Source organism: Rhinolophus sinicus, chromosome 17 (genome assembly GCF_057876585.1).
Source record: "Rhinolophus sinicus isolate RSI-liver-muscle chromosome 17, RSI-T2T, whole genome shotgun sequence".
Lineage (NCBI taxonomy): Eukaryota > Metazoa > Chordata > Mammalia > Chiroptera > Rhinolophidae > Rhinolophus > Rhinolophus sinicus.
In genome coordinates, this window is record NC_142517.1 from 53591663 (window position 1) to 53615323 (window position 23661).

Genomic DNA, 23661 nt, shown 5'->3' on the forward strand with positions numbered 1-23661 from the left:
AAACCTCATTTTTTAAAAATGGATATCCTTTAACATGGGAAGGAAAAAAAAATCTAGTCCTGTCAGAATTAAAATCCGAGACACGATGGTAAATAGAATTTTAACAATTTATTGATGAACTAAGATGCAGGCAAAGATTAACAGATCAGATGACAGAAAAGGAACACAGGTTTATCTTTTTAAATTCATCTGTTAAATGTCATGATAATCATGTAATCTAAGTTAGGTTTATTATTGTATTGTTTGTAGTAGTTTTCCGTGGACCTTAAAGAACATCTGCTACAGAACTTCCAAGTCTCTGCCTGGAGGTCAGAGCAAAGTGTTGGAAACTCTAGTATCATTAAAAATAATACTAAGTTTGTTGGAGAAATATATCCAGACCTTGTACAATAACTAATATATACTAGTCATTTAGTAAGTATTCCTTAGGCAATAAATGAAAATGGAAATGTGGTATAATATTTGATAAGAGATCTTTGTCAGAAAAATTTCTATGAAAAACAACTTTTTCTATCAGTCCTCCACATCTGCCTGAACCCTCCCCCCATGCTCCCTCCCCCACCCATATAAATAAACCAGGCACTCACATGTCAAGCATGTAATTTGCTTAGACTTGCCCTGACACATGAATGCAACTCACTTAAAAATAAATTCCGATCACTTCAACCGGGACTTTCACTAACTTCTGCCAACCCCAACTGCTGACTCATTAGCCCCATTTCCAGATGCGCTTACATTTTTCTACGTTTAAGTTATAACCACTGCTTGTTCTGTAAGTGGAATGGATTTATATATATATATATATATATATATATATATATATATATCTTATAGGATATAAACAAAAATTCAGAAACGAATAAAAAATGAAATCACCTGTAGCCCCACCACTTAAAGATATTTGTGCTTAACATTTTATTTTTCTTTTAGCATAATTTCCTTTGTTCGCAATTGCAAGCTAACATTGCCAAATATTTATGTTTAACTTTATATTTTTTTATTAAAGTAATGCATGCATTTAGTTTTAAAAGTCAAATAGTATTACAGACGTGTGATAAAAATAAGAATTATTCTGCTCTACCTAATCCCACATAGAATTATCTCTAATTCTTATTTCTTGAGGCAATCATTTTCAATTCTTTAGTGTTTTGCGTCAGATATTTGTGACCTAATTTCCAGATGATGTACTTTACCATTATCTCTTAAATTTTCTTCTAATTTTAGATATTATTCATTGACTTCCTACAATCTGAGATTAAGATTTAGCTTTCTTATTATATCTTGCCACCTTCCTTCACACACACTTCCCCCTCTGCTTAGCTTGTCAAATGAATAATACCCATTTTAAAATTCAATATTAATTATTTACATTATTCAAGGCTTAACCATTTTTGAGGAATTAATTCAACTTTTTGTTTTTCTCTTTCTGGTTCTAGTTCCGTTCATGTTTGAATCTCTATTTGGATTGTTAAATTATGATAGTTTTTATTGAGTACATATTAGGAGAGAGGTCAGATTAAAATGGAGATATTGAGGCAGAGAAAGTTGTGATGTGTGTTGGAGTAGAATCTTAAACTTAATTGAAACCACTCTGCCCATTAATTACCGTTTATATGAGTACTAATGGAGAGACGTTAACTTCACTGTATAGCACAAAAGTGTAACACAGCAATACTATACCACTAATTTACTACTGAAACATCTTCCTCACCCAAATCCTTTCCCTATGTTTATTCTTTTGTCTATTTGTCTTTGTTTAGACTACATTAATTGATCCTTGGGAATTCCCACCAAATGAAAAAATTTTTCCTAAATTTGAAGTTTTGAACTTAAAAATATTTCAAATATTTTCAATTGATGATCCAGATCTAAAATCGGCTCGATTTCAGAATTTCTTCATATGGAGGTGGGGGACCTAAATTGCTGAAACATGGAACAGGATACAGTTCAGGGTTTTGAGTCTGAAGGTGAATTCCAACAGCTGGATTCACAGCTGCTTCTGTCCCTGGAAAGAGAAGATAGGGATTTGTAATCTTTCTACTCAGCATGAAACAGAAGTACATAAAGTTCCTAGTGAAATGCGACATTTCTTGGATCACTGGAGCAACAGAAAATTATTTGTATACTTAGGGAAAAAATTTGTCTTAGTCACTATGGCAAGAAAATTTGCTTTCAAGAGCTCATTACAGTAGTGCCCTGTTATTTGTTGTTTCTCTTTCTGCAATTTCAATTACCTGAGGTCAACAAGGAGCAAAAAGGTAAAGTGAAAAATTGTAGAAATAAATAATATATAAGTTTTCAATTGTATGCTGTTCTGTGTGATGAAATCTCACGCCATCCCCTTCATCCCACCCTGGATGTAAATCATCCCTTTTTCCAGCATATTCACACTGTATGTGCTACCTGCCCATTAGTCACTTAGTAGCCAGCCATCTTGGTTATTAGACTGACTCTCAAGGTACTGCAGTGCTTGTGTTCAATTAACCTTTGTTTTACTTCATAATGGTCCCAAAGCCATTCACATAACTTTTATTAAGTGCATTGCTGTAATTGTTCTATTTTATTATTACTGTTGTTAATCTCTTACTGTGTCTAATTCATAAATTATACTTTATCATAGGTATGTTTGTATAGGAAAAAACAACATATAGAGAGTTTGGTACTATCTGCAGTTTCAGACATTTCCTGAGGTTGGGGGGGGGGGTTTGTCTTAAAGCGTATCCCTCATGGATAAGAGGGGACTACTGTACATCATCATTGACTAACCCATCAGGAAGCATTTACAATTTAGCAGCTGAAACTAGAAGGAATACCGTTTTTGGTAAATCAGAAGATAAGATTCCTACAAACACTAATGTTCCCATCATGGGAATTGCAAGTCTCACTAGAAACAAAATATTACGTTTGAACTTCATTATTTTATACGTATTCTCTGAAAACTGCAAATAATGCAGTTAATTACTTGAACCAATTTTCTATTATGAATAGTAAAAATGTTAGGTTGTGAAATGGTTGCAATTAAAGTATACACACAGATGAAAAAAAAATGAATTCTTAAATTTTAAATTTTGAAATCCAAGTTCTTGACTTGTAGATTATACATACTACAAGCCATTAAGTATCAAAAATAATCATTTTATTCCTCAAACTGATCACCTTGAGAGACCATGCACTTATTCCAATAGCTCTTTTGGAAATCTTCCATTAGTATTTCCTTGAAAGACTGTTTTTGAGCCATGGGAAATCAATAGTAATATCTTATAACCATTTATCACTTTATATTTTTTCATTTTTTTCACCTGGGTCTTTACCAGGAATGATTTGATGGCTTCTTCCCAAAACAATAGTAATAACCATAAATTCACCTTTGAAGAAGAAACCAGGTCCTTAAACTAAACAGTCAATCCTTTAACTGTTTTAGTATATTAAATTTAACTATAACATAGCCATGCTCATTCATTTACACATTGACTCTGGCTTTTTTTTTTTTTTTTTTTTTTTTCATCAGTGTGGCAGAGGTAAATAGTCCCACAGAAACTATGTGGCCTGCTATGCCAAACATATTTTCTATCTGGCTCTTAATAGAAAAAGTTTGCTGACCACTTCTTTAAAGGATTAAGATTGGAAACTATCGAGGAAATCCCAAAGACCATGCCACAATTATCAAAATAACTCAATATTTACATATTAGGCAATAGCTGCATTGCTGGAATCCATTTGTAAATTACTCAGAATTATTACTTTGGAGTGGATAATGTTTATTGAGAATCATGGAGTTCCGCATATTTACATTTGTCTTATCTCATATCTCACTGGTTTGCAGAACAAAGCATAATACTTCAAATACTAATATAATATGTAAAGGGTAGAGCTATATTTAGAATATGTCCCACCTTTTGGTTCAGGACTTTTCTTAAGGAGTTATTTATTTAAATGAAAAATCTATTACTAGGCTGTTACAAAGTCTTTCTGTACCTCAGTTTTCTTTTGCTCAATAAAAGGATAATGACAATATCTACATCTATAAAAGCAAGGCTAAATGAATGTAAAGTTCTTCAAACAAAGCCCAGCACACAGTAATTACTTATTAATGGTTAATTATCATTATTATTAGTATAAATATTATATTATTACTATATATCAAGAATAGTACTATGCTAGAAATATGCATATTTTCTTTTATTTACAATATTATTTCCCAAACTATCCTATTTTAATGGTCAAATAATATTTTAATCATTATCATTATTAATGTTATAACAGAGATTATTGAGTGAAAAATTTTGTGGAGTTAGAGTCTTTTGCAGTTAGGAAGTTTAGGATGATGTAAGCTAAGTGTGAGGAAATTGATAAAACAGAGTTAACATGGGTAAAGTGTACTTGCCCCAGTACTTCTCTCCATTGTGGATACTTGTACTGAGCACTGCCCATTTTCCAGGTGAACTGCTCCTAGTTTTTCAATACAAAGTCAACGGTAACTTAGCTATCATTCTGCCTAGAGTCTTCGATCAGATTGACTTGGCACAATTATTAGCTCAAATGTATTTCCACTACTGCCCTCATAAATACTGTGCTCCAAGCAAGAGGTTATTGACAACTGCTCTCTGTGGTAGGAAAGTTTTGTTATCGCTTTACTGCAAATTTGGCCATTGCTCCTAAACTTGTTATGGAAACCACGAGGCATTCATTTGATAAACAGAACTAAGCCAGTGTGCTCAGAGAGCTTTTGTAAAATCGAACATACGTCAGTTTTCAATTTTTCCAAAGCGTGTCTGTATATAATATCACGTGACTGGGAGGGGAGCGAGCATTTTTTTTTAACCTTTTGACAAATTAAGAACCTGAGAGAACTCTGTTAAAAATGCCTGCAAAAGTGCTATGGTTTTGACAGAATTATTGGTGAATGTATTAGAATGTGTGGTTTAATTGTATAAAACCAATACACTTACTGCTGAGTTTTTATAGCCAGGTTTCAGATTTACCACATCATTAAGAATCACTCCAAGGGACTTTGCTTATTTTAACATGTCCTTTCAACCTCTTTTTCATTTTCTCCCTTCTATATCTCATCCTTTTCTCTTATAAGGAGGTGGCTAAAAATGCCTGATTTTGAGTCGCAGTTCTATCATCCACTAACTGTTGCTAAATCTCTAAATGCCTTTGTTTCATCATCTTTAGAGTGTTCAGAATGAAAGTGAACCCCTCATAGTGGTGTAGGGAAAAACAAATGAGATTCGAAATGTCAAGTGTTAACATAGAGCATGACACATGGTAAATGCTCAATAAAGGTGAGTGAGTAATTACAATCATCATGCCCTTCCTCGAAAGTGTCTGAATAAAATACCCTCTTTCCTTGCCTAAATGAGTCATAGAATATCTACATGTAGAGCATAAGGTATAGGGAAATGACATTTCAAAAAGGATTCTCATAAGACAGGATCCTGGAAGAGGTGAGGGGAGAAGGAAGCAGAGAATGTAAGGGCCTGCTCTTGTCTGTCTCTCTCCAGTTCTCCTTCCCCTCCCTAACTTGCAGTATTCACATTTAATCACTGCTGGAAGACTAGTATTTCTGTTGCCCTGGAATAAGAAAAAGGAAGGTTATCTTTGAAATTGCAGAAGAAATGGGGTCAGGAAGATTGGATAGTGGAAAGGCAGCATTATCACGGAGATCAGCCCTGAGGGGAAGCTAACCCAAAATGACTGTTCTCAGAAGGGGTGTCTAGGCAGACTCTCACTTCAAGGTCTTCTCAGGAAAAGCATGGGACCTGCTTGCTGCCTTGTTAGGGCTGACGGGACCCAGCTCTAGCCACATGAAATAGAAAGAAAGGATTCAATGTCAGTTTTATGGCTACTTATTTTTTCTGTTGTTAAAAAATATGAAGACATAATGGCAGGGAGCCCACTCTTAGGATCTCAGATCATCTCTTTCCTAATGAACAATAGATTGTTTTCTGCCTCAAGCCCTTCATCTTTCTCTCATTCCCAAACCTGAAATTTCTTTCCCTTTATTATTCTTAGATGTTTTACCTCTTTATCAATAAAGGCATTTATTCAGCTTCACAACCTTATTTTCAAAGGAAACATTATCATCCATATTTTCATTGAATTATAGAAACAAGTTTATAATAAACTTTAAAAACCCATTTAATGATTCCTTTGCCATTACTTATATTTTTCAAATACAAATTGAAAAAACATAAATAAAACAACTAGCCTGACAAATCCCAAACTTTTTTTTCTTTTTTTCTATTTTAAATCACTTGTGTTTTTTACCTACTCAGTCCTTGGTCTTATAAAGTTGATCACAAATGATAAAGGTTTGGGGTACAAATGGTTGTGTAAGAATTTAGTGATATTTTCTTCTTCCTTCCCCACCTTTATTAAAAATTTGCATACATTCCTCTAAAAATGTGCTTTCTGTGTCCTAGTACCATGTTTCCCTGAAAATAAGACCTAACTGGAAAATAAGCCCTAGCATGATTTTTCAGGATGACATCCCCTGAATATAAACCCTAATACGTCTTTTGGAGAAAACCTTAAATATAAGACCCGGTCTTATTTTTCGGGAAACACGGTATGTGTTCTCACTCTCCATTTACATATTTGAGGGGGAAAAAATGGTTGCAAATCTCCCGTGTTTTCTGTTGAATTATCAGAAAGGATGCCAAAAGCATCATTAACATAGGTAATATAATGAGATAAAAACCATTGAAACACTACACTATTTTTATTCCTTACACAGGTGCTAAAACAAACATACAAAACACGCCTGAATTATATTAGAATTGTTAGTCCCTGATGGTTGAGAGAGGAGAGCAAGAAGGACTCAGAGACCACTTTATAGATGGTTTCATCCAAGAAGACACAGGGCAGTGAATGGGTCCTTTATGAGGTTAGAGTGGAGATGGTGAGGGGAAATTGGATCAAGATGATCCGAGGATGGAGGCAGGATAACAAGGGAAGAAGGAATTGTCTAGGACACCCTGTGGCTGGGTCTAGGAGGAGGCGGTGAGCCTGAGCAGAACAACATAACATAACTTTAGGGTTTGTATAAAACAAATAAGTTTTAACTAGCGGTCCTTAATATATATTCAACTTCAAACTGTAGACTTCTTCTCCTCTTGCACTTCATCCTTTCTCTTCTCTTCCACCTTCTTGACTTTCTTCTGGTCTTTCTTTGACTTTTTCTCTAATAATACCTCCTTTTCCTGCTTATCCTCGATTGAGTATCAGAGGGATTATTTCTCCCTTTTTTGGTGCATAAAGAGCTTCATTAATAACATATTATGGACATGGAAACAGATCCTCTGAGAGCAGAAGAACTGAGGAACCTGAGTGCTGACCAGCAGAGAACTATGATTATTGGCCCAGGAGAAGCTCCTGGGGGCCGGGTGTCTGGCTGAGATTTCCAAGGACCTTTCTCAGACAGAAATCTCATCAGACCATCAGATGGGCTGGGCTGGCAAGGGCTTCCTCAAACACCTGTGATGAGGTTCCCAAGACAAATGTTTTCCTTTCTTCCTTTAACATTTCTAAGATAATTAGCAACCTGAATGATATAATATTGTCAGAAATTCCTAGTAAGAGAAATTTCCTATTTTATGTATTTTAACATCAGTAAAGTTCAGTCCACTCCAGCCTGATAGTCAGTCAAAATTCTCCTCTTGGCTCTTCTCATCTGAGACAGCTTCTGTGAGGTCCTGAGAGTCAAACCTCTGACCCACAAGTCAGAAGAGCAGAGCTGCTTCGACTAGTGTATTTAGCAAATTGTGGTGATAACAGGAAATAAGTTCTGAGAAAATAAAATAAAGGTCTAGGAAGAACCCAAGGTTCATATAGCAAGCCTTGTCTCTCCGTTAAAATGTTTTAAATAAACTCATTTTCTACATTCTGTATTCAGGAGAGAAAAACCTATTGTTCCCTTTGTGTGCAAGGAGTGGCAGGGAGTCCGAAAGCCTGTTTCATATTCTAATGTGGCACCAGTGTCTTCAAGGAAGTTCTCACTTGTCTTTCCTCTTTCTGAACAACGACTGGGAAGAGACTCAGAAGTGCAAACCCATAACCTGCAGAGTGGGCCTATGAAGCCAGCAGTAACTGGACTCAAAGCCAAGCTGTGAGCACATACTTTGTGGGGCCTGTGGAGGTAGAGCCTGTGGTTTTGCCACATCCCTCGCTCTGTAGTCATAAAAAGATCCTGTAGTGGTTCCCTCACTTCCCTTTTTGAGAGCAGCTCCTTTTATGGAAATATTAGGTAGGAAGAATCATTTGTCTGGAGAAGTGAAAGCATAATAAGGATCCAGTGGGGAGAGAAAATTCAGTGTGGGTCTGGGTTTCAGACTGCCTTAAAATATTGACTCCCTGGAATTTACTTCCAGAAGTAATTACTACTTAAGAAGGTATGACTAGAGATCACAGAGAATACCACTTCCTAAATGACCCTTTAATATTTTGTTTTAGAGAGGAGAAAGAAAAATGCTAGGAAGCACAACTCTGGGAGCCGCATCACATCAAACACCATATGAATGGCTGTTCACTGCCTGTACAGCCATCCTAAGCATCCCTGGGACAGGGTGGGAGGTGGGCAGTGGATGGGATAACCTAACACCCAAGCCAGGGTAGGAGAAGGAAAAAATAAACAGGAAGGAGCAACTGAAACTGTGGCCTCTAAGATGGAAATCAATAAAAGTGAACTTTGTAATACAACTTAAGCTGGGGGGAGAGTTTAAATGTCCCTTGCCTAAAATAAGATCCAGAACTATACCATTGGAATTGAGGAGGAACAGGTAGAATAAAAAAGGAAATGAAGATTCTGGAGAGCAATCTCTACCATTAAGGAATCACAATATGGAAATTTCTGGAGGTTTGGGGTACAGGGCTGTATCAGTGTCAAGGGATGATCAGGTAGGTGGCTAAGCCATGAATACCCTGCCCAAATTTTCTCTGGCTCCCTGCACTCAATTCTGGACAATTTGAAGTCTCCTAGGACTTGCAGCAAAGATTTGTGTGGTATGTTTATCCAGCAGAGTGAGAAAAGTACAATATCCTCTAAGAGAAGTAATAGCCGCTTTCCAAGTCTCGGTATTTATCAATGAGAGATAATATTTGAAAAGCCGTTGACCTAATGCCTGGCACTTGGTAGATGTCACATAAATTGTGGCTATATTATTTAAAAAAAACAAAAAAACAATTTCCTCCCAAGTATTTTCTTTTCCTGCCAATAATGACTTCAGGGTACTACAGAGAATAAGGTTCTAATGCTCTGCTCTCAGTGCTATTGCAGATTATCGAAATCCCTGATCAACCTTGACCCCTTCTCTCACACTCATACCTGTTCAGGCAAATTCAAAAGCATGTATGTAAACCACCATCCGAAAAATATGAAAGCATTAGATAGAGGGGGATACAACTATGGTACATAAATTGCCTTAACATTTTAACAGTGTAACTGGGTAACTTACTTAAATTTAAAAACAGATATATTTTGTTAAAGATTACAAGGAAGTCTAGAAAAGTCTTACTTAGAGTAAGAGGAAGGCTAAGAGGACCAGAGTGGATTCTCCTCTTTAGAAATTCAAGTCAAGTTGAAGGGAACATAATTGCATTTGTTTGCTAAATACCTCTAGTTAAATAAAGAAAAAATAGACCAAGGCAATCATGTTAACCCCTTTGACTAGTGTATTTTGTCAGAAGGTCAGTGACCCTATTTCCCTCTGTGCTCATTGAAAAGTATTTTTTATTTTAGGAGGAAGAATTATTTTCACTGGAGATTTTAATTATCTTTCCCCAAATAACCATTTCTCAAACCGACAATGTGTTTCTCTTGTTAAATAATGACTTAAAAAAGTCAATAGTGAATAGAATCATTAGATCATAGAATAATGAGTTTTAGTATTATAACATTTTAGCTTATTTTTATCCCACTTTTTATTTAGCTGTTAGTTTTTCCAGAACATGCCCTGCTCCATCTATTGAAAATCTTATCTGGCCCAAATTTCTGAAGGACAGCTATTAATCTCTAAGAAGCCCTCTTGAGGCAACTGTGATATAGAATGCAGTACCTTAGAGCGAAAGTCTCATAACAGGCCATCTGGATGAGGACAACGCTTGGCAGTTACAAATAACTCTAAGACCTCAATTTTCTCCATTTTTTACCTCCTAATGCAGACTGGAAAATAATAGGAAGTGCAGGATTCTACTAAAGTGTCTGGGGAGAAAAAAAATATGAGTATTGATACTCCCTTGCCCAATTCCAAGGTTTTCAGACTGTGCATTGGCAGTGGACAATCTGGAAAGTGTTGTTCAGTGTTACTGCAGATAAGAGGGGCATAGAGAGCTTAATAAAGGAGACTGAACACAGGGTAGATCGACTGATATCAAAATGTCAGAGACAGTTTTCTCCACCTCAACCCTTACCACTCACTTGTATATCTCTTCTTATTTGACTGAGCAAAATGTTTAGATTCTATCACCATGTTCAACTGAAAGTCTTTCCCCCAAGACACATCTTCTTTTTTTTCCTTTTGAGTTCTTTCTTCTGAAGTTTTCTCACTGAGACCCTCTCTCTAATGTGTGCCTTCAATAAACAACGTCTTGGAAGGTCACAAATCTGCTTTTCAGAGGTTACTTTTTCAATACACCACAAAACCATAAGGTTTCAAAGAGGAAGTCCAGAAGTGTGCAGAGACCTTACCATAAACAGGGTCCAAGTCTCCAACAGCAAAAACAGCCAGCGTGCGTCTTGGGCAACCAATTTGGGGTCTCCTCAGCCAGCGCTGGAGGCAGCAGAGCACTGTTCCACAGAGCAGAGCCACCAGGAAAATCAGCAGCAGGAACCTGATTCCAGAAGAAGTAGGGGAGGAGTGAGGGGGAGCAGGCAGGAAAATTAAGAGCTCCTGTTACTTCCTGGAAAGGGGGCAAGAACTCAGCAAGACTGACTGCAAGCAATCTGGAAGGCTGAATTCCTTAAGCAATGCCCGACCACCACTTACACATTTTCACTGAACCTGGAATGTTTGCTGAGCTCAGAGTGGGTCTGTCTTGCCTGGTGATCATAGTTGTTTCCTCTTTGGCAATTGGAAGGCTGTTCTAAGGAGCAGTGTCATGGTTCTTTAAATCGTTCTGTGTTAGTATCTTTCATCCAGCCATCAATCCATTCATTCAACTAGTATTTAAGCAACTGAGCAGATTTTAGATGTTTGGTTTGGGGATTCAAAGGTTGACAAGATAAGACATAATCTCTGCCTTGGGGGAGCTATCTAATTGAGAAAATTGGGGATGTTTAGTTTGGAAAACAGAAAAGTCAACATTTAGGAGGTTATAAAAACTCTCAATTTTTAAAAAGACTAGCTGGTAAAAGAGGTAGCAGTCTTATTTTGAATGGCTATTTTTTGGGGGAGGCGGGTAGGAGTTGTTTTTCCCCCCCATTTTTTAGATTTTTATTAAAATATAGATAACATACAATATTATATTAGTTTCAGGTGTACATCATAGTTATTCAACAGTACTCACCTGACATATACATAGTTATGAACATATTATTGATTATATTCCCTATGCTAAAGAAGTGATCACCATAAGTCCAGCAACCATCTGACACCGTACCACGCTATCACAATATTATTGACTATATTTCCTATGCTGTATATTACATCCTCAATACTTATTTGTTTTATACCTGGAATTTTGAACCTCTTATTCCCCTTTTCAAATGGTTTAATTACAGTTGATATTCAGTATTATTTTATATTAATTTCAGGTGTACAGCATAGTGGTTATACATTTATATAATTTACAAAGTGACCGCCCCCCTCCCCGACTAGTACCCACCTGGCACTATACATACTTATTACCATATTATTGACTATATTCCTTCATATCTTGGCTATTGTAAATAATGCTGCAATGAACATATGGATGAGCACGTCCCCTCAAAGTAGTGTTTTGGGTTACGTCCGATAAATACCCAAAAGTGGAATTACTAGGTCCTTATTTGTCTCTTGTTATTGTCTTTGTTTAGAAGTCTGTTAAAAGTATTGCTACCCCAGCTTTCTGTTTGTTTGTTTGTTTGTTTCCATTTTCGTGAAATATCTTTTTCCATCTCTTTACTTTCAGTCTGTGTATGTCTTTCGATCTGCAGTGAGTCTCTTTCAGGCAGCATTTGCAAGGGCCTTGTTTTCTTAGCCTTTCAGCCACCCTATCTTTTAATTGCAGCATTTAAATTTAAAATAATTGTTGATAGATATGTAGTTATTGCCATTTTATTATTCATATTTTTTATTTTATTTTATTTTTCATCTTAAAGAGGTCCCTCTAAGATTCCTTGGAATACTGGCTTGGTGGTGATGAACTCTTTTAGCTTTTTGTTGTCTGGGAAGATCTTTATCGGTCCTTCAATTTTAAGTGATAGCTTTGCTGGGTAGAATCATCTCGACTGTAGGTCCTTGCTTTTCATCACTTTCAATATTTCTAGCCACTCCCTTCTGGCCTGCAAAGTCTCTGTTGAGAAATCAGCTGACAGTCCTATGGGAGCTCCCTTGTAGGTAACTGCTTTCCTCTTGCTGTTTTTAAGGTTCTCTCTTTGTCTTTAACTTTTGGGATTTGAATTATGATGTGTTTTTGTATGGGCCTCTTTAAATTAATCTTGTTTAGAACTATCTGCACTTCCTGGGCTTGTATATCTATTTCCTTCACCAGGTTAGAGATGTTTTCTGTCATTATTTCTTCAAATGAGTTTTAAATTCCTTGTTCTCTCTCTTCTCCTCGTAAAACATATGAATGTCAGTATGCTTGATGTTGTCCCAGAGGCCCCTTAAACTCTCCTCATTTTTTTGGATTCTGTTTTTGCTGTTCTGACTAGGTGGTTTGTGCTACTTTATCTTATAAATAGCTAATTTGATTCTCTGCTTCATCTAATCTATTGTTGATTCCCTGCAATATACTCTTCATTTCTGTTGTTATATTCTTTATTTCTGACTGGTTCTTTTTTATGTGTTCTATTTCCATTTTTATGTTTCCTATCTCTTTATTGAAGTTCTCCCTGAGATCACTTAGCATCTTATAGCCAGTGTTTGGAACTCTACATCTGGTAGATTGCTTGTCTCCATTTTTTTTTTTTTTTTGTGTGGAGTTTTGTTCTGTTCTTTTATTTGGGACATGTTTCTCTGTCTCCTCATTTTGGCTGCTTCCCTGTTTTGTTTTGTTTTGTTTTGTTTTATGTATTAGGTAGGGCTGCTATGTTTTCCAGTCTTAGTAGAGTAGATGTGCTGTGGGACTCAATAGCACCATCTTTCTGGTCACCTGAGCAGTGCACTCCAGGTGTGTCTCTTGTGTGGGTTGTATGTCTTTCCATTGTACTTGAGCCTTTGTTGCTGTTTGTACATCAGTGGCAGGGATTGACCCTCAGGCTAATTGGCTGTGAGGACTGGCCATGACTACAGTGGAGGAGTTGTGGTATAAGGACTGATCCTACAGAAATGATCTGCCTCAGTTGTGCTCTGCTACCTACCCAACCCACCCCTTGGATGTGTTGTCTTTGGAGATAGCTGGGTGATGCTCCGGCTCCAGGATCATCTGGGAGGAGACCCACTGAACATCAAGTTCAGCCACAGCCTGTGCCCCACCTGAAACCACCTGGCAAGAGCCACAAAGCAATCCACAGATGACTGCCACTCACACCATGCTTGGAGGTGCCTTGAGAGGCCAAGCTGTGAACCAAGGCTGCTAGTGTCGGGCTTAGGGCTGCTCAGCCAGAAATACAAGACACACTCAAGCCAGTTGCTGCTTGTCTGGGTTCTGCAAACCTTTGAGAGACTCTGGGGAACTGTGTAGCATGAGCCAAGGCAGGAGGTTTGTATGAAAAACCCACTGGAATCGCCTTGGTTGTGCCCGAAAGTTGGGTGGGTGGGGTCTCAGAATCACCAGGGCATGGTGAACGGATGGTATCAGTCAGCTTAATGAAGACTCAGATATAATGGCCACCTGAGTCTGCACGCTGGGAAGAGGGAGGGCTCAACAAAGAAACAATGGCTTCCTTCAGTTCCTCCATTTGGGAGAGAAAGCTGCCCCTCCAGCCCTCCTCCTTACACCAGACTTCACTTCTCCCCGTATGTCCCATCTCTCCAGCTTCTGCCCAAGCTCTGAAGCTCAGAGCCAGTGATTCTGTCGGTGAGTCAATCCATGCAGGTCACTTTAGGAGGAGCGCCTGGGACTCCAGCAGTCCTTCATCTCACTCAGCCACAATCTCCTCTGGTTTTTACAACCAGAAATTATGGGGACTTCTCTCCCTTGCACTGGAACCCTATACTGGGGGGGTCTGGTGTATCACTGGGACCCCTTGCTCCTCTGGGGGTGACCTCTGCAGCCAAGATTTCCCTTCCAATTTTTAATGGCCACATGTGGGTGAGGGACCAGTCCGTCCCAGGTCTCTGCCCCTCCTACCAGTCTTGAGATGTCGTCTTCTGTGGGTCCTTAGTTGTAGGGCTTCAGTTCAGCAAGATTTCAGGCGATTCTCAATGATGACTGCTTTGTAGTTTAGTCGTGATTTTGATGTGGTCGTGAGAGAAGGTAATCACAGCGTTTACCTACTCCTTCATCTTGACCAGCTGTTTAATGGCTTTTAAGGCCAGAACTACAATCAGTAGAGGAGGCATTTCAGGAGATATCAAGAGAAAGAACAATTATTTTACCTTTAAAGATTTTCAAGTCAGGAATACACTATTATTCTCAAAAACAGTAAGTTCCCTATTACAGAAAGTGTTTGAGTAAATACTAGACAACAACCTGAAAATGATGTTTTCACATATATTGATTCATGAACCCTAAAGTTTTCTTAAGCTGTATGATTTCATGTACCAGTTCAATTATTTAGGAAAAGGAGTATGCATACACCACCGAAGGTTTTATAAAACAAAGTGAGGATGTCCTTACCAGATATACCAGTCATCTGGGTATTGATCTTTATAGTTTATGCACCTGGTGATAAAGAAAGAGCAGTTAGTGTCGGACCTCTAGATGGCCAAACCCTGTTCTTTTGGACCATAGTATATGTACCGACCACACCTCTTTCCCCAGCAATCACCTACTCACTGCATCCCTCTAACACAATTTAGCAAAGGTTTACTATATGCCTACTCCATTCAAGGCACTGAGAGTACATTTAATGTGAATTGTCAGATACTTAAACAGATAAGTATTTCGCAGTACTAAGTTTGATGCTAGAGTTACAAATACTATTGTGCATTGAGAAGATAGTGACTAACTTTTCAGGACTAACATGTTGTAAGTATTAGGTATTAGGCAGATAACCATTCCACTATTCTGTTTATTCAGAGGCCTAGAGTTCTTTAAAATGCAAATTCTCCAGGGAAGGTTTGGTCTCTATGAACCCTTAATATCTTAGTAGGGAATAGATGGCTTGCAGCCTTGACTGGAGAAAGAAGGTAGGATAAAAGGAAAATGAATGAATGTGGCGACACCTATCATTTACTAAGGAGTCAGAAGATGACCACTTTACTCACAATGGTCAAATCACTGCCTAGGCACAGCTCAACCATTCCAGGTTTTAAAAGATCACACAAAAACAAATTTCACTGTGTGATTTTCACTCCAGAGTCCCTCATTATGCCAGACACAGTGTATCATTGAATGTATGTTTGCTGATGGACTTTTTGTGTACCTCAGTATATGGGCCACTGCTAATATACTCTGGTATGAGACATCACAGCCCAATAAACTTCTAAGATGGAGCTATACTTAATTATGTCTTCTTCAACCATTGTTAAAATAACACTCAATGCATTTCAGCTTGAAAGCATTCATAAATATCAGCTAATTTACTGCTCTCCGCATCTCTAAGGAGGGAGTGTGTCCTATTTATCATCATATCTTCAGAACTTTTTAACATATGTGAAGTGTTAACTTAAAGATCTTACTCCAAATATTTAAAGTAAGTGAATCACCCACACAGTAAGATTTTTTTTGAGGGGTGGGGTTGGGGTGGGGGTGTGTGCATCTAGAAGTATAGGAAAAAATGGCTGCCGAAGTGTGACTTTAAAAAGCATCTTAAATAAGTGATCCTCCATAAGGGATTTTAAAAATAATTACTGTCATGTCCTTTTAAAGGGATGTTATCCATTCATCAAAAAAAATGTAGATTTATATTTATAATTAAAAGATTTGTTAAGTAAAATAATATAGAGGGCCCAATTCTACTTTGCGTATATTTTCTTTTACACAAATACAGTGATTTCATGAAATAAGTATTATAGTTATATACACATATACATCGAATTGTTAATAATGCTTGTTTCTCTTGAAGATGATGCTGTGAAGCACTTTATTTTTCATCTTTCTATGTTCAGATTTTTATAATGTACATGCATCACTTTTGTAGTCATAAAATTTTTAAATATTATATTACAAAGATAAAAATCTTTAAAATGTAGTATCCCACTTTAGAGATGGATGTAGGAAACTTTCCTTGGTGACTTAGCCTAATAAAGGAATAGAATGTTCTTGTTTTTGAATCTTGAAATCTAGTCTTGAAATCTATCTCCTTCTATGTATAAATCTCTGCTTCTCTTCTATACATTTAAAAATAGGCCATATACTTATTATAATTCAATTCTAAATATTAGCTACCTCATTTTGTTTCCTAGTTTTAATTTTTGAGCCACTCAATATTTTATCCAGTGCTGGCAATTATGCAAACTGACTCATTTCATGTTCTCCTTGTGACCCTATGCACTCACTGGTCAAGTTTCTGATATGCAACAAAATGGTCCGGAAGCAGTTAGCTAGAGAAATGTAAAGTGCTCATGTAATTTAGGAATTGCGAGCACCTTTAGCATCATTTATTTCCCCCGTAAGATTTTACACAGTCTACAACTGAGATCCATAGTAGGAAAGTAAGTTGGGGTGTCACTAGCTGCCCAAAGAATTTAAACTAGAATATGGGTGGTCTGACCCTGTATGCTTTCCTCCCCACTATTATTTCCACATCTTTGTCAAGTTCTTTTTTAAAAAAACAGAAATCAATTGCATTATTAAAAACAACAACAACAACAAAAAAAAACAGTACCTGAACTGTAACGATATTCTAATTACTCAAATTTTATTTTATTTTATTTTTTTATTATTTTGCTTAATTTTTATTAGTGTCAGGTGCATAAGACAAAGCAATACTTAGACGTTTATCATTTATAACCCACACACTGTGTGATTCCCCCCTCCCTCCATCCACTATCCTTCTGACATTTTAGATGTAAGATCTTTACTGTAGGAAACAGTTAATTTTTAGGGTGCAGCTCAGCTTCAAGTCCAGTTGCCATTTTCAATCCATCCCATGGGGGAATTGAACCAGCAAACTTGCTGTTGAGAACTCGCACTCTGACCAACTGAGCCATCTGGCCACCCCAAGGAAAAGTTAAATTTTTTAAGATGAAGTTAGTCAGAGATTTGTATATACTTGGTCAAATTGGGATAATGATGCCAAAAAGAAAAAAGCATTCGGGAGAAGTGAGAACTGACCATATGTTTCAGGAAGACATTTCCAATAATCAGAGTTCTCTAGAACTATTTGTTGAAGGAGAGAAATTTCTGTCTTTACCAGAACGACTAATGTCCTATATTACTTGGATGTTGTGAAGATGATTTCTGCTTCACAGGGATGGTTAGACTAGTAGGTCTTTATTATTTTTCTCAGTGCTGAGAATCTGTGGACCCAAGATTAATTAGAATTTCATTACTTTGACAAATTTAAGAAACAAACTGCAGAGTTGTTCCATTGGCTCCTCCTCTAGAATCACCCAGAATTTCCGGTGCTAGGCTTTCTTTAAACCAGTTGTATAACTTCACGTGACTTAACTCATTTTCAAAATCACAGTGCTATAAGGTTGGGTCACACTATGATCACCCACATTTTACAATTGAGAAAATTCAGTCATGGGAGGTTAAGTCACTTGTCCTAGATCACTCAGCTGGAAGTGGCAGAGGCAGACTTTCAATCCAAGGGACTGGGCGTCTTCTACCACCATACAGAACTGCAACTGGGAACAGTAAAAGGCAGCTCCAGCACCATATGATTGTATGGAGTACTGCCTGAATGCATTCAATATCCTCTGTTCCAGAAAGGAAATATTAAAAATGCAAACAAAAATTGGAAATGAGAACATTGAGAATATTAGACAAAGAGAATAAGCCAAGAGTGAGATCAGCTTGTAAACTGAATGTAGTAGATCCATTTGTAAAATTAGAACTGAACTCTAGATCTACCTTAAGCTTTCTAGCAATTAATAGGATGAGAGAGAGAATTAGAAGTCAGATAGTGTGCTCTAAAGTTCATAAAACAAGGCAGGCTTACTGACCAGAGGCACAATTATTCCTGGTAGAGAAACCATAGAAAAATTCAAACTATGGGGCTTCATAGAACTCTTAAAATAAATACAATAATAAATTTCATGGGTCTTTTTTTCTTTTCTTTTCTTTTTTTTAATTATCCTTAACATAGGCCAGAGTGCAATTCAGCTATAATAATTCGGGGGAAGGATGGGTGCTAAATTATATCATCCAGAGACTGGTGGCCTAATTACTCAGAGGTAAATTGTATAGTGCCTAGAAGAATGGATGGATCGTACATCCTTTGGGTATTTCACCCAGTGTATAATTTTATTTAAATATTAGATATACAATATGACTTTGTAGTGAAAATTTTGGGCTCAGAAGTCAGTCCTAATTTCAAATCCAAGTTTTGCCTTTTACTCGCATACTCTTGAGCAAAATACTTAACTTCTGTAAGCCAGGTAAGATGGTGGTCTCTCCTTAGGAATCTATTAATACAATTAATTTACAGAATCTTGTACATATATATGGTCATATTTATGTTTTGCAAAGTACTCATGTACATATACTCATATGCACAACAGGGTACTTAGTTATGTCTGGGAAGAGGAAAGGATTAGAGGTGTAATTATGGAGGGGGTTCTGTCATGTTTTAGTTTATACACAAAAGTTCTTACAGTATTTAACTCTTATATAAAAAAGCACAACAGTACATTTTTCATACTAAAAATGCTATTGTAAAAATAAATGGAGTAGGTTAGTTCAGAAAAGCAGTTGGTGTTTGAAAACAAATTTAAATAGAACTAATAATAGGTCCCACAAACACCTTTTTGCTGTGGCAAGAGAGTTGAGATATTGTGTCTGTCTTCAGTAGTTACTTACTTTATACCACTTCCCTACAAAATCTCTTTTGCCCCTTTTTTTTTTTTGCCTTCCTTGTATTTATTTTATGCTAATTTGCATTTTATTTGATATAGTTTCTTGTTTTCACTCAAAAACAGTGGTATTACATAATGACAAATATAACAGAAACTTACATACAAAATGATGTTGCCAAAAAAAGTTATGTCTAAGTATTATCTGAAGTCCTGCAATTCATTTGATACTATCCCTCTCTGGGTCTCAGTTTCTCCACCTGAAAAGGAGACAAGTAGTCTCAGTGACTCTAAAGTCAGCTTATAAAGTTCCTCAATAGCTTATTTTCCTGTCATGTTGATGGAAGAGTTACATTCAACATTTACAATGCTTTCCATTGCAAATTTATTATTCTGGGTCAAAAGCAGAAGGGATGGGGCAAAATGAGGTAGCCATGAGGTCCAAAGTTAGGTAAACACACCAATAATCAAAAAGTCTATTACATCACCAACAGCAGAAGACAGAGAAAAAGCAAGTCCAGAATGAATGCCAAGAAACAGCAATGGAGAGCCATGCAAAAGCTGAAAGAGTGGCACCGACTTCACAAGCCGCTTATCAATAATGAGATGATCTGCCAAAAACAGGTGAATGATTCCAGTGCCAGGGAAAGCACCCCACCTACCCTGGCCTCTTAGTCTGCAGGCACTGCCCAGAGACCCTGGTCTTGAGGGTAATGGGCAGTGATATTGAAAATGGCTAACTGGCAGTGAGAGCTGCACCCAGGAAAAGACACGGCTTGGCAGAAGTGATTTTCTGACACTTGCACTAAGTCACAGTACATTACAGTGTCATTAATCATCAGCAGCATTATTAATGGCACCTTCTTCTCATCTTCCAAACAGAATTCTGAGAGCTACAGCAGGAAAAGTAACAAAATTGAGTCAATTATTCTCACATTTTAGAGTCTTGCTCCGCATAATGACTTTTCAGTCAACGATGGACTGCATGTACTACGGTGGTCCCATAAGATTAAAATGGAGCTGATAAATTCCTATCGCTTAGTGACCTTGTAGCCTTTATAACATTGTAGCACAAGGCATTATTCATGTATTTGTGGTGATGCTGGTGGAAATAAACTGAATGTGCTACCAATCGTATAAAAGTATAACACATACAATTATGTACAGTACATGATAGTTGATAATGACTATCAACTATGTTACTGGTTTAGGTACTTATTATATTATGTAAGCACACTAACAAAATTTCTAAACTGTATTATGTGTAAATTTCAGTGTGTTGATATACAGTCATGCGCTATCTAAGGACCAGGATACATTCTGAAAAATGTGTCGCATGTTATGTTACTGGTTTAGGTACTTACTATACTATACTTTTTATTGTTATTTTAAAGTGTACTCTCTCTACTTATGAAAAAAGAAGTTTGCTGTAAAACTATGCCATATCACGCTGGGGGCAGCCTCATGTATCTTGTGTTTACTAAGGCACTTGATTGTATCATTTTTTTCTTATACTTGATTAAATCTTGCGTTGTTTTGTATAGTAACGTGCTGTGCAAGCTTGTAATCTAGGAGCAATAGACTACACCATCTAGGTTTATGTAAGTGCACTCTATGATGTTCCCACAACGATGAATCACCCTAGGATGCATTTTTCAGAATATATCCTCGTCCTTAAACAGCGCACGACTGTATATCAAAACCACTTTGAAATTTACACATAATACAGTTTAGAAATTTTGTTAGTTTTCTTATATTTGAAACTGAATTATCCAGAAAGTTGCCTCCCATCCTTGATATGACTTATAGGTGTGGATGCAGCCATAGATGACGTCGTGATTCTTTCATAAACTTAACCCTTGAAATTTCAAGAGTGGAAAATGTAGTGAGCAAAAATCCTTACAAATCAATTAAGCCTCTTAGTTATTTAACAAAGCTGATCATAATATAACTGCACCTTTTCTGCCTTTAGAACAATTGATCCATTTGCATTTAGAACACTTTACTTTTATTTTTCTAGAATGGTTATGATGATCATTTGAAACTCATCTGGGGCTTCTCCAAAGACTGCAGTCTTTTATATTCTTTATTTTGAAAATGCTAAAGAAAAACATGTAGCCTCTTGCTATTTACTTACATTTCATTTTCTTCACATGGTGAGTCGGAGAGCACCAACTGAAACACATGTTTAGAACAATAAAATCCAAACATCTCATCAGTCTAGTCCTTTAATACCAACAGCACAGACAGACAATGTAGATATATATACATATATCCAATTAGATATATATACATATATCCAATGTATACATATATACATACAATATGTATATATTGTATATACATATATACTATATATATATATATATATATATATATATATATTTAAGAGTTTCATAGCAGCATTTATTGTTGCATAGAATTTTAATTGAAAAAAAATCTGGGTAGATTTTCCAGCTTAGCAGTGACCAAGATATATATTGTAAGCCAAATTCCTATCCTACACACCACTATAGATGGATGTGAAAACCCTTTTTTGTTTTTCTATAGGCAGATTTTGTTTTCTCTAAAGAGGTTTTGTGCACCTTGGATTTTTTGTGCACCAAGGAAGGAGGTTAATTTTTTGTATTATTTTCGCACAAAAGAATCAAGTTCTCTACATGAAAACAGAAGTCTGTGCAATTAGCAGTTATGGATGTTAAATATATGCATGAACGAGTGACTTTAACCTGCTCTAAGTCTAAGGTCTGGTTGATTTAAGATCATATGACATTCCTATTGAGATTCACATTTCTCTTCTTATCAAAGAAGAGGGGAAAAGTAATCATCTTGATGGCTTTGTTTTAAAAGACCCAAACCATAAGCAATCCAACACAATTATCTCAGTTCTCTGTGTTTAGCCTTACAGGTTACAGTAAATCACATCACAGAGGAAAGAAAGCACTCCTTTCTAGAGGTTTTGTTTGTTTTTCCCTTGAACTGAGATCCTTCCGTGTACAATGAGAAAATCTTTAAATGTCATTTATGTACAGTCCTAAATATTGGGTTGATGAGTTTAATGAAGTATTTATGTTCCTGGTGTATAACACAGAAATATAAAGCCAAGTGAATAGTTACAAAATTTAAAATGCCACACATGGGAATTTTGTGTGAGATATGTCTTTTTTTCCCCTTAACCTCAAACACATCTTTATCAGCACCTTATATTTACTCCACCATGTTTATCTGGGCAAGGAGATTTGTGGAGTTGCAGATGGAGCCATGAATTGGCCATCAGAGAGCATGGTAATGAACAATTTATAAGCACAGAATATGAACTGCAATCTCTTTTGCTAGAATACTGCAAAAAGATTTGCATACTTACTGAGAGGAAAATGAACATTCAAATTATGTCCATAAAAAAAAAGTTTATTTATGAGTAGATGAAATCATTTGTGATCCAGTTTAACAGATAAACAAATAAAGCCAGCATTTCACTTTTAAGTCACTTCCAGATCTTCCGGTGTGCTGTACTGTCACAAGGAGTACACAACATTACGTTATTACCACTCTCTGCCAATGCATTAGCTGTCAGACTTGGTTATCACAAAATGGGGAGTGAAGTCTTAATATATTTCAGACCTAAATCTTTCAGATGCATTGCATTCAGTGTAACGCAGATAACAGAGATATAAGTATGAGTCTAAGTGAAATTCTAGAGCAAAGAAACCAAAATAAACTATAACATGATTCTGTCTACATTGTTCAGCATTGGAAAACTGACAAGCCTCAAGTGTGGTTGTGGGAAACAGTAAACAAAAATGTCTTTAATTAATCCTGCCATAGCATTTTGCTATGTCAATGGCAATTTTGATTAAAAAAAATACAAACAAACAAAATTAATGGTGTTATGTTATTTAAATAGTAGTAGTACCAAATAAAGGAGAAATAAGATTAATATCACAGACCATTTGATCTGTGTATTTTTGATCAATAAGTAGAAGTAGTCATAAGATTCTGGTAACAAGTTCTTAAAGGAATTCTCTTAGATATAGGAGTTATCTATCACAAATCAGATCTTTAAGTACCTCCAAAAATCTTTTTCCCAGAAAGAGAGATAATTACCTGGAATAGTGGCAAACACAAGGTTCCTGTTTTGGAGATCACCGAAGTGAAACTAAACGGTCTGGATCTTGACATACTTAAAGGACAAGCTGCTCAAAGATGTCTGTGTTTATTTTCCTCTTTCTTAGAACTTGTTAGCTTCTCTATAAATTATGCTTGTTAGCGGAGCACTCATTAACGGTGGTTACTTGTGACTGGTAAAGTGTATGCTGGGGCCAGGAATGTAGGGTGCATGCTCACAGGTACTGAGAGTTCAAAGAATTTCAGGTTAAAGTCAGACGCTTGGTACTATTTGTCAGGCCCTTAAAAGCTGGGGTTATACTCGCTGACCTGCAAAACTAGCTGG

At 36.6% G+C, this 23661-nt stretch overlaps 1 protein-coding gene across 1 annotated transcript; it reads right to left on the reverse strand.

The window, feature by feature from the left end:
- Positions 1–89: 89 nt before the first annotated feature.
- TMEM207 (transmembrane protein 207) lies at positions 90–23535 on the reverse strand. Its single transcript, XM_019743141.3, has 5 exons — positions 23316–23535; positions 21349–21386; positions 14926–14970; positions 10691–10833; positions 90–2005 (listed from the first exon to the last, which is right to left on the reverse strand). Exons 1-5 carry the CDS (start codon positions 23388–23390, stop codon positions 1869–1871), a joined length of 438 nt encoding a protein of 145 aa, XP_019598700.3. The 5' UTR covers positions 23391–23535; the 3' UTR covers positions 90–1868.
- Between the last annotated feature and the right edge of the window lie 126 nt (positions 23536–23661).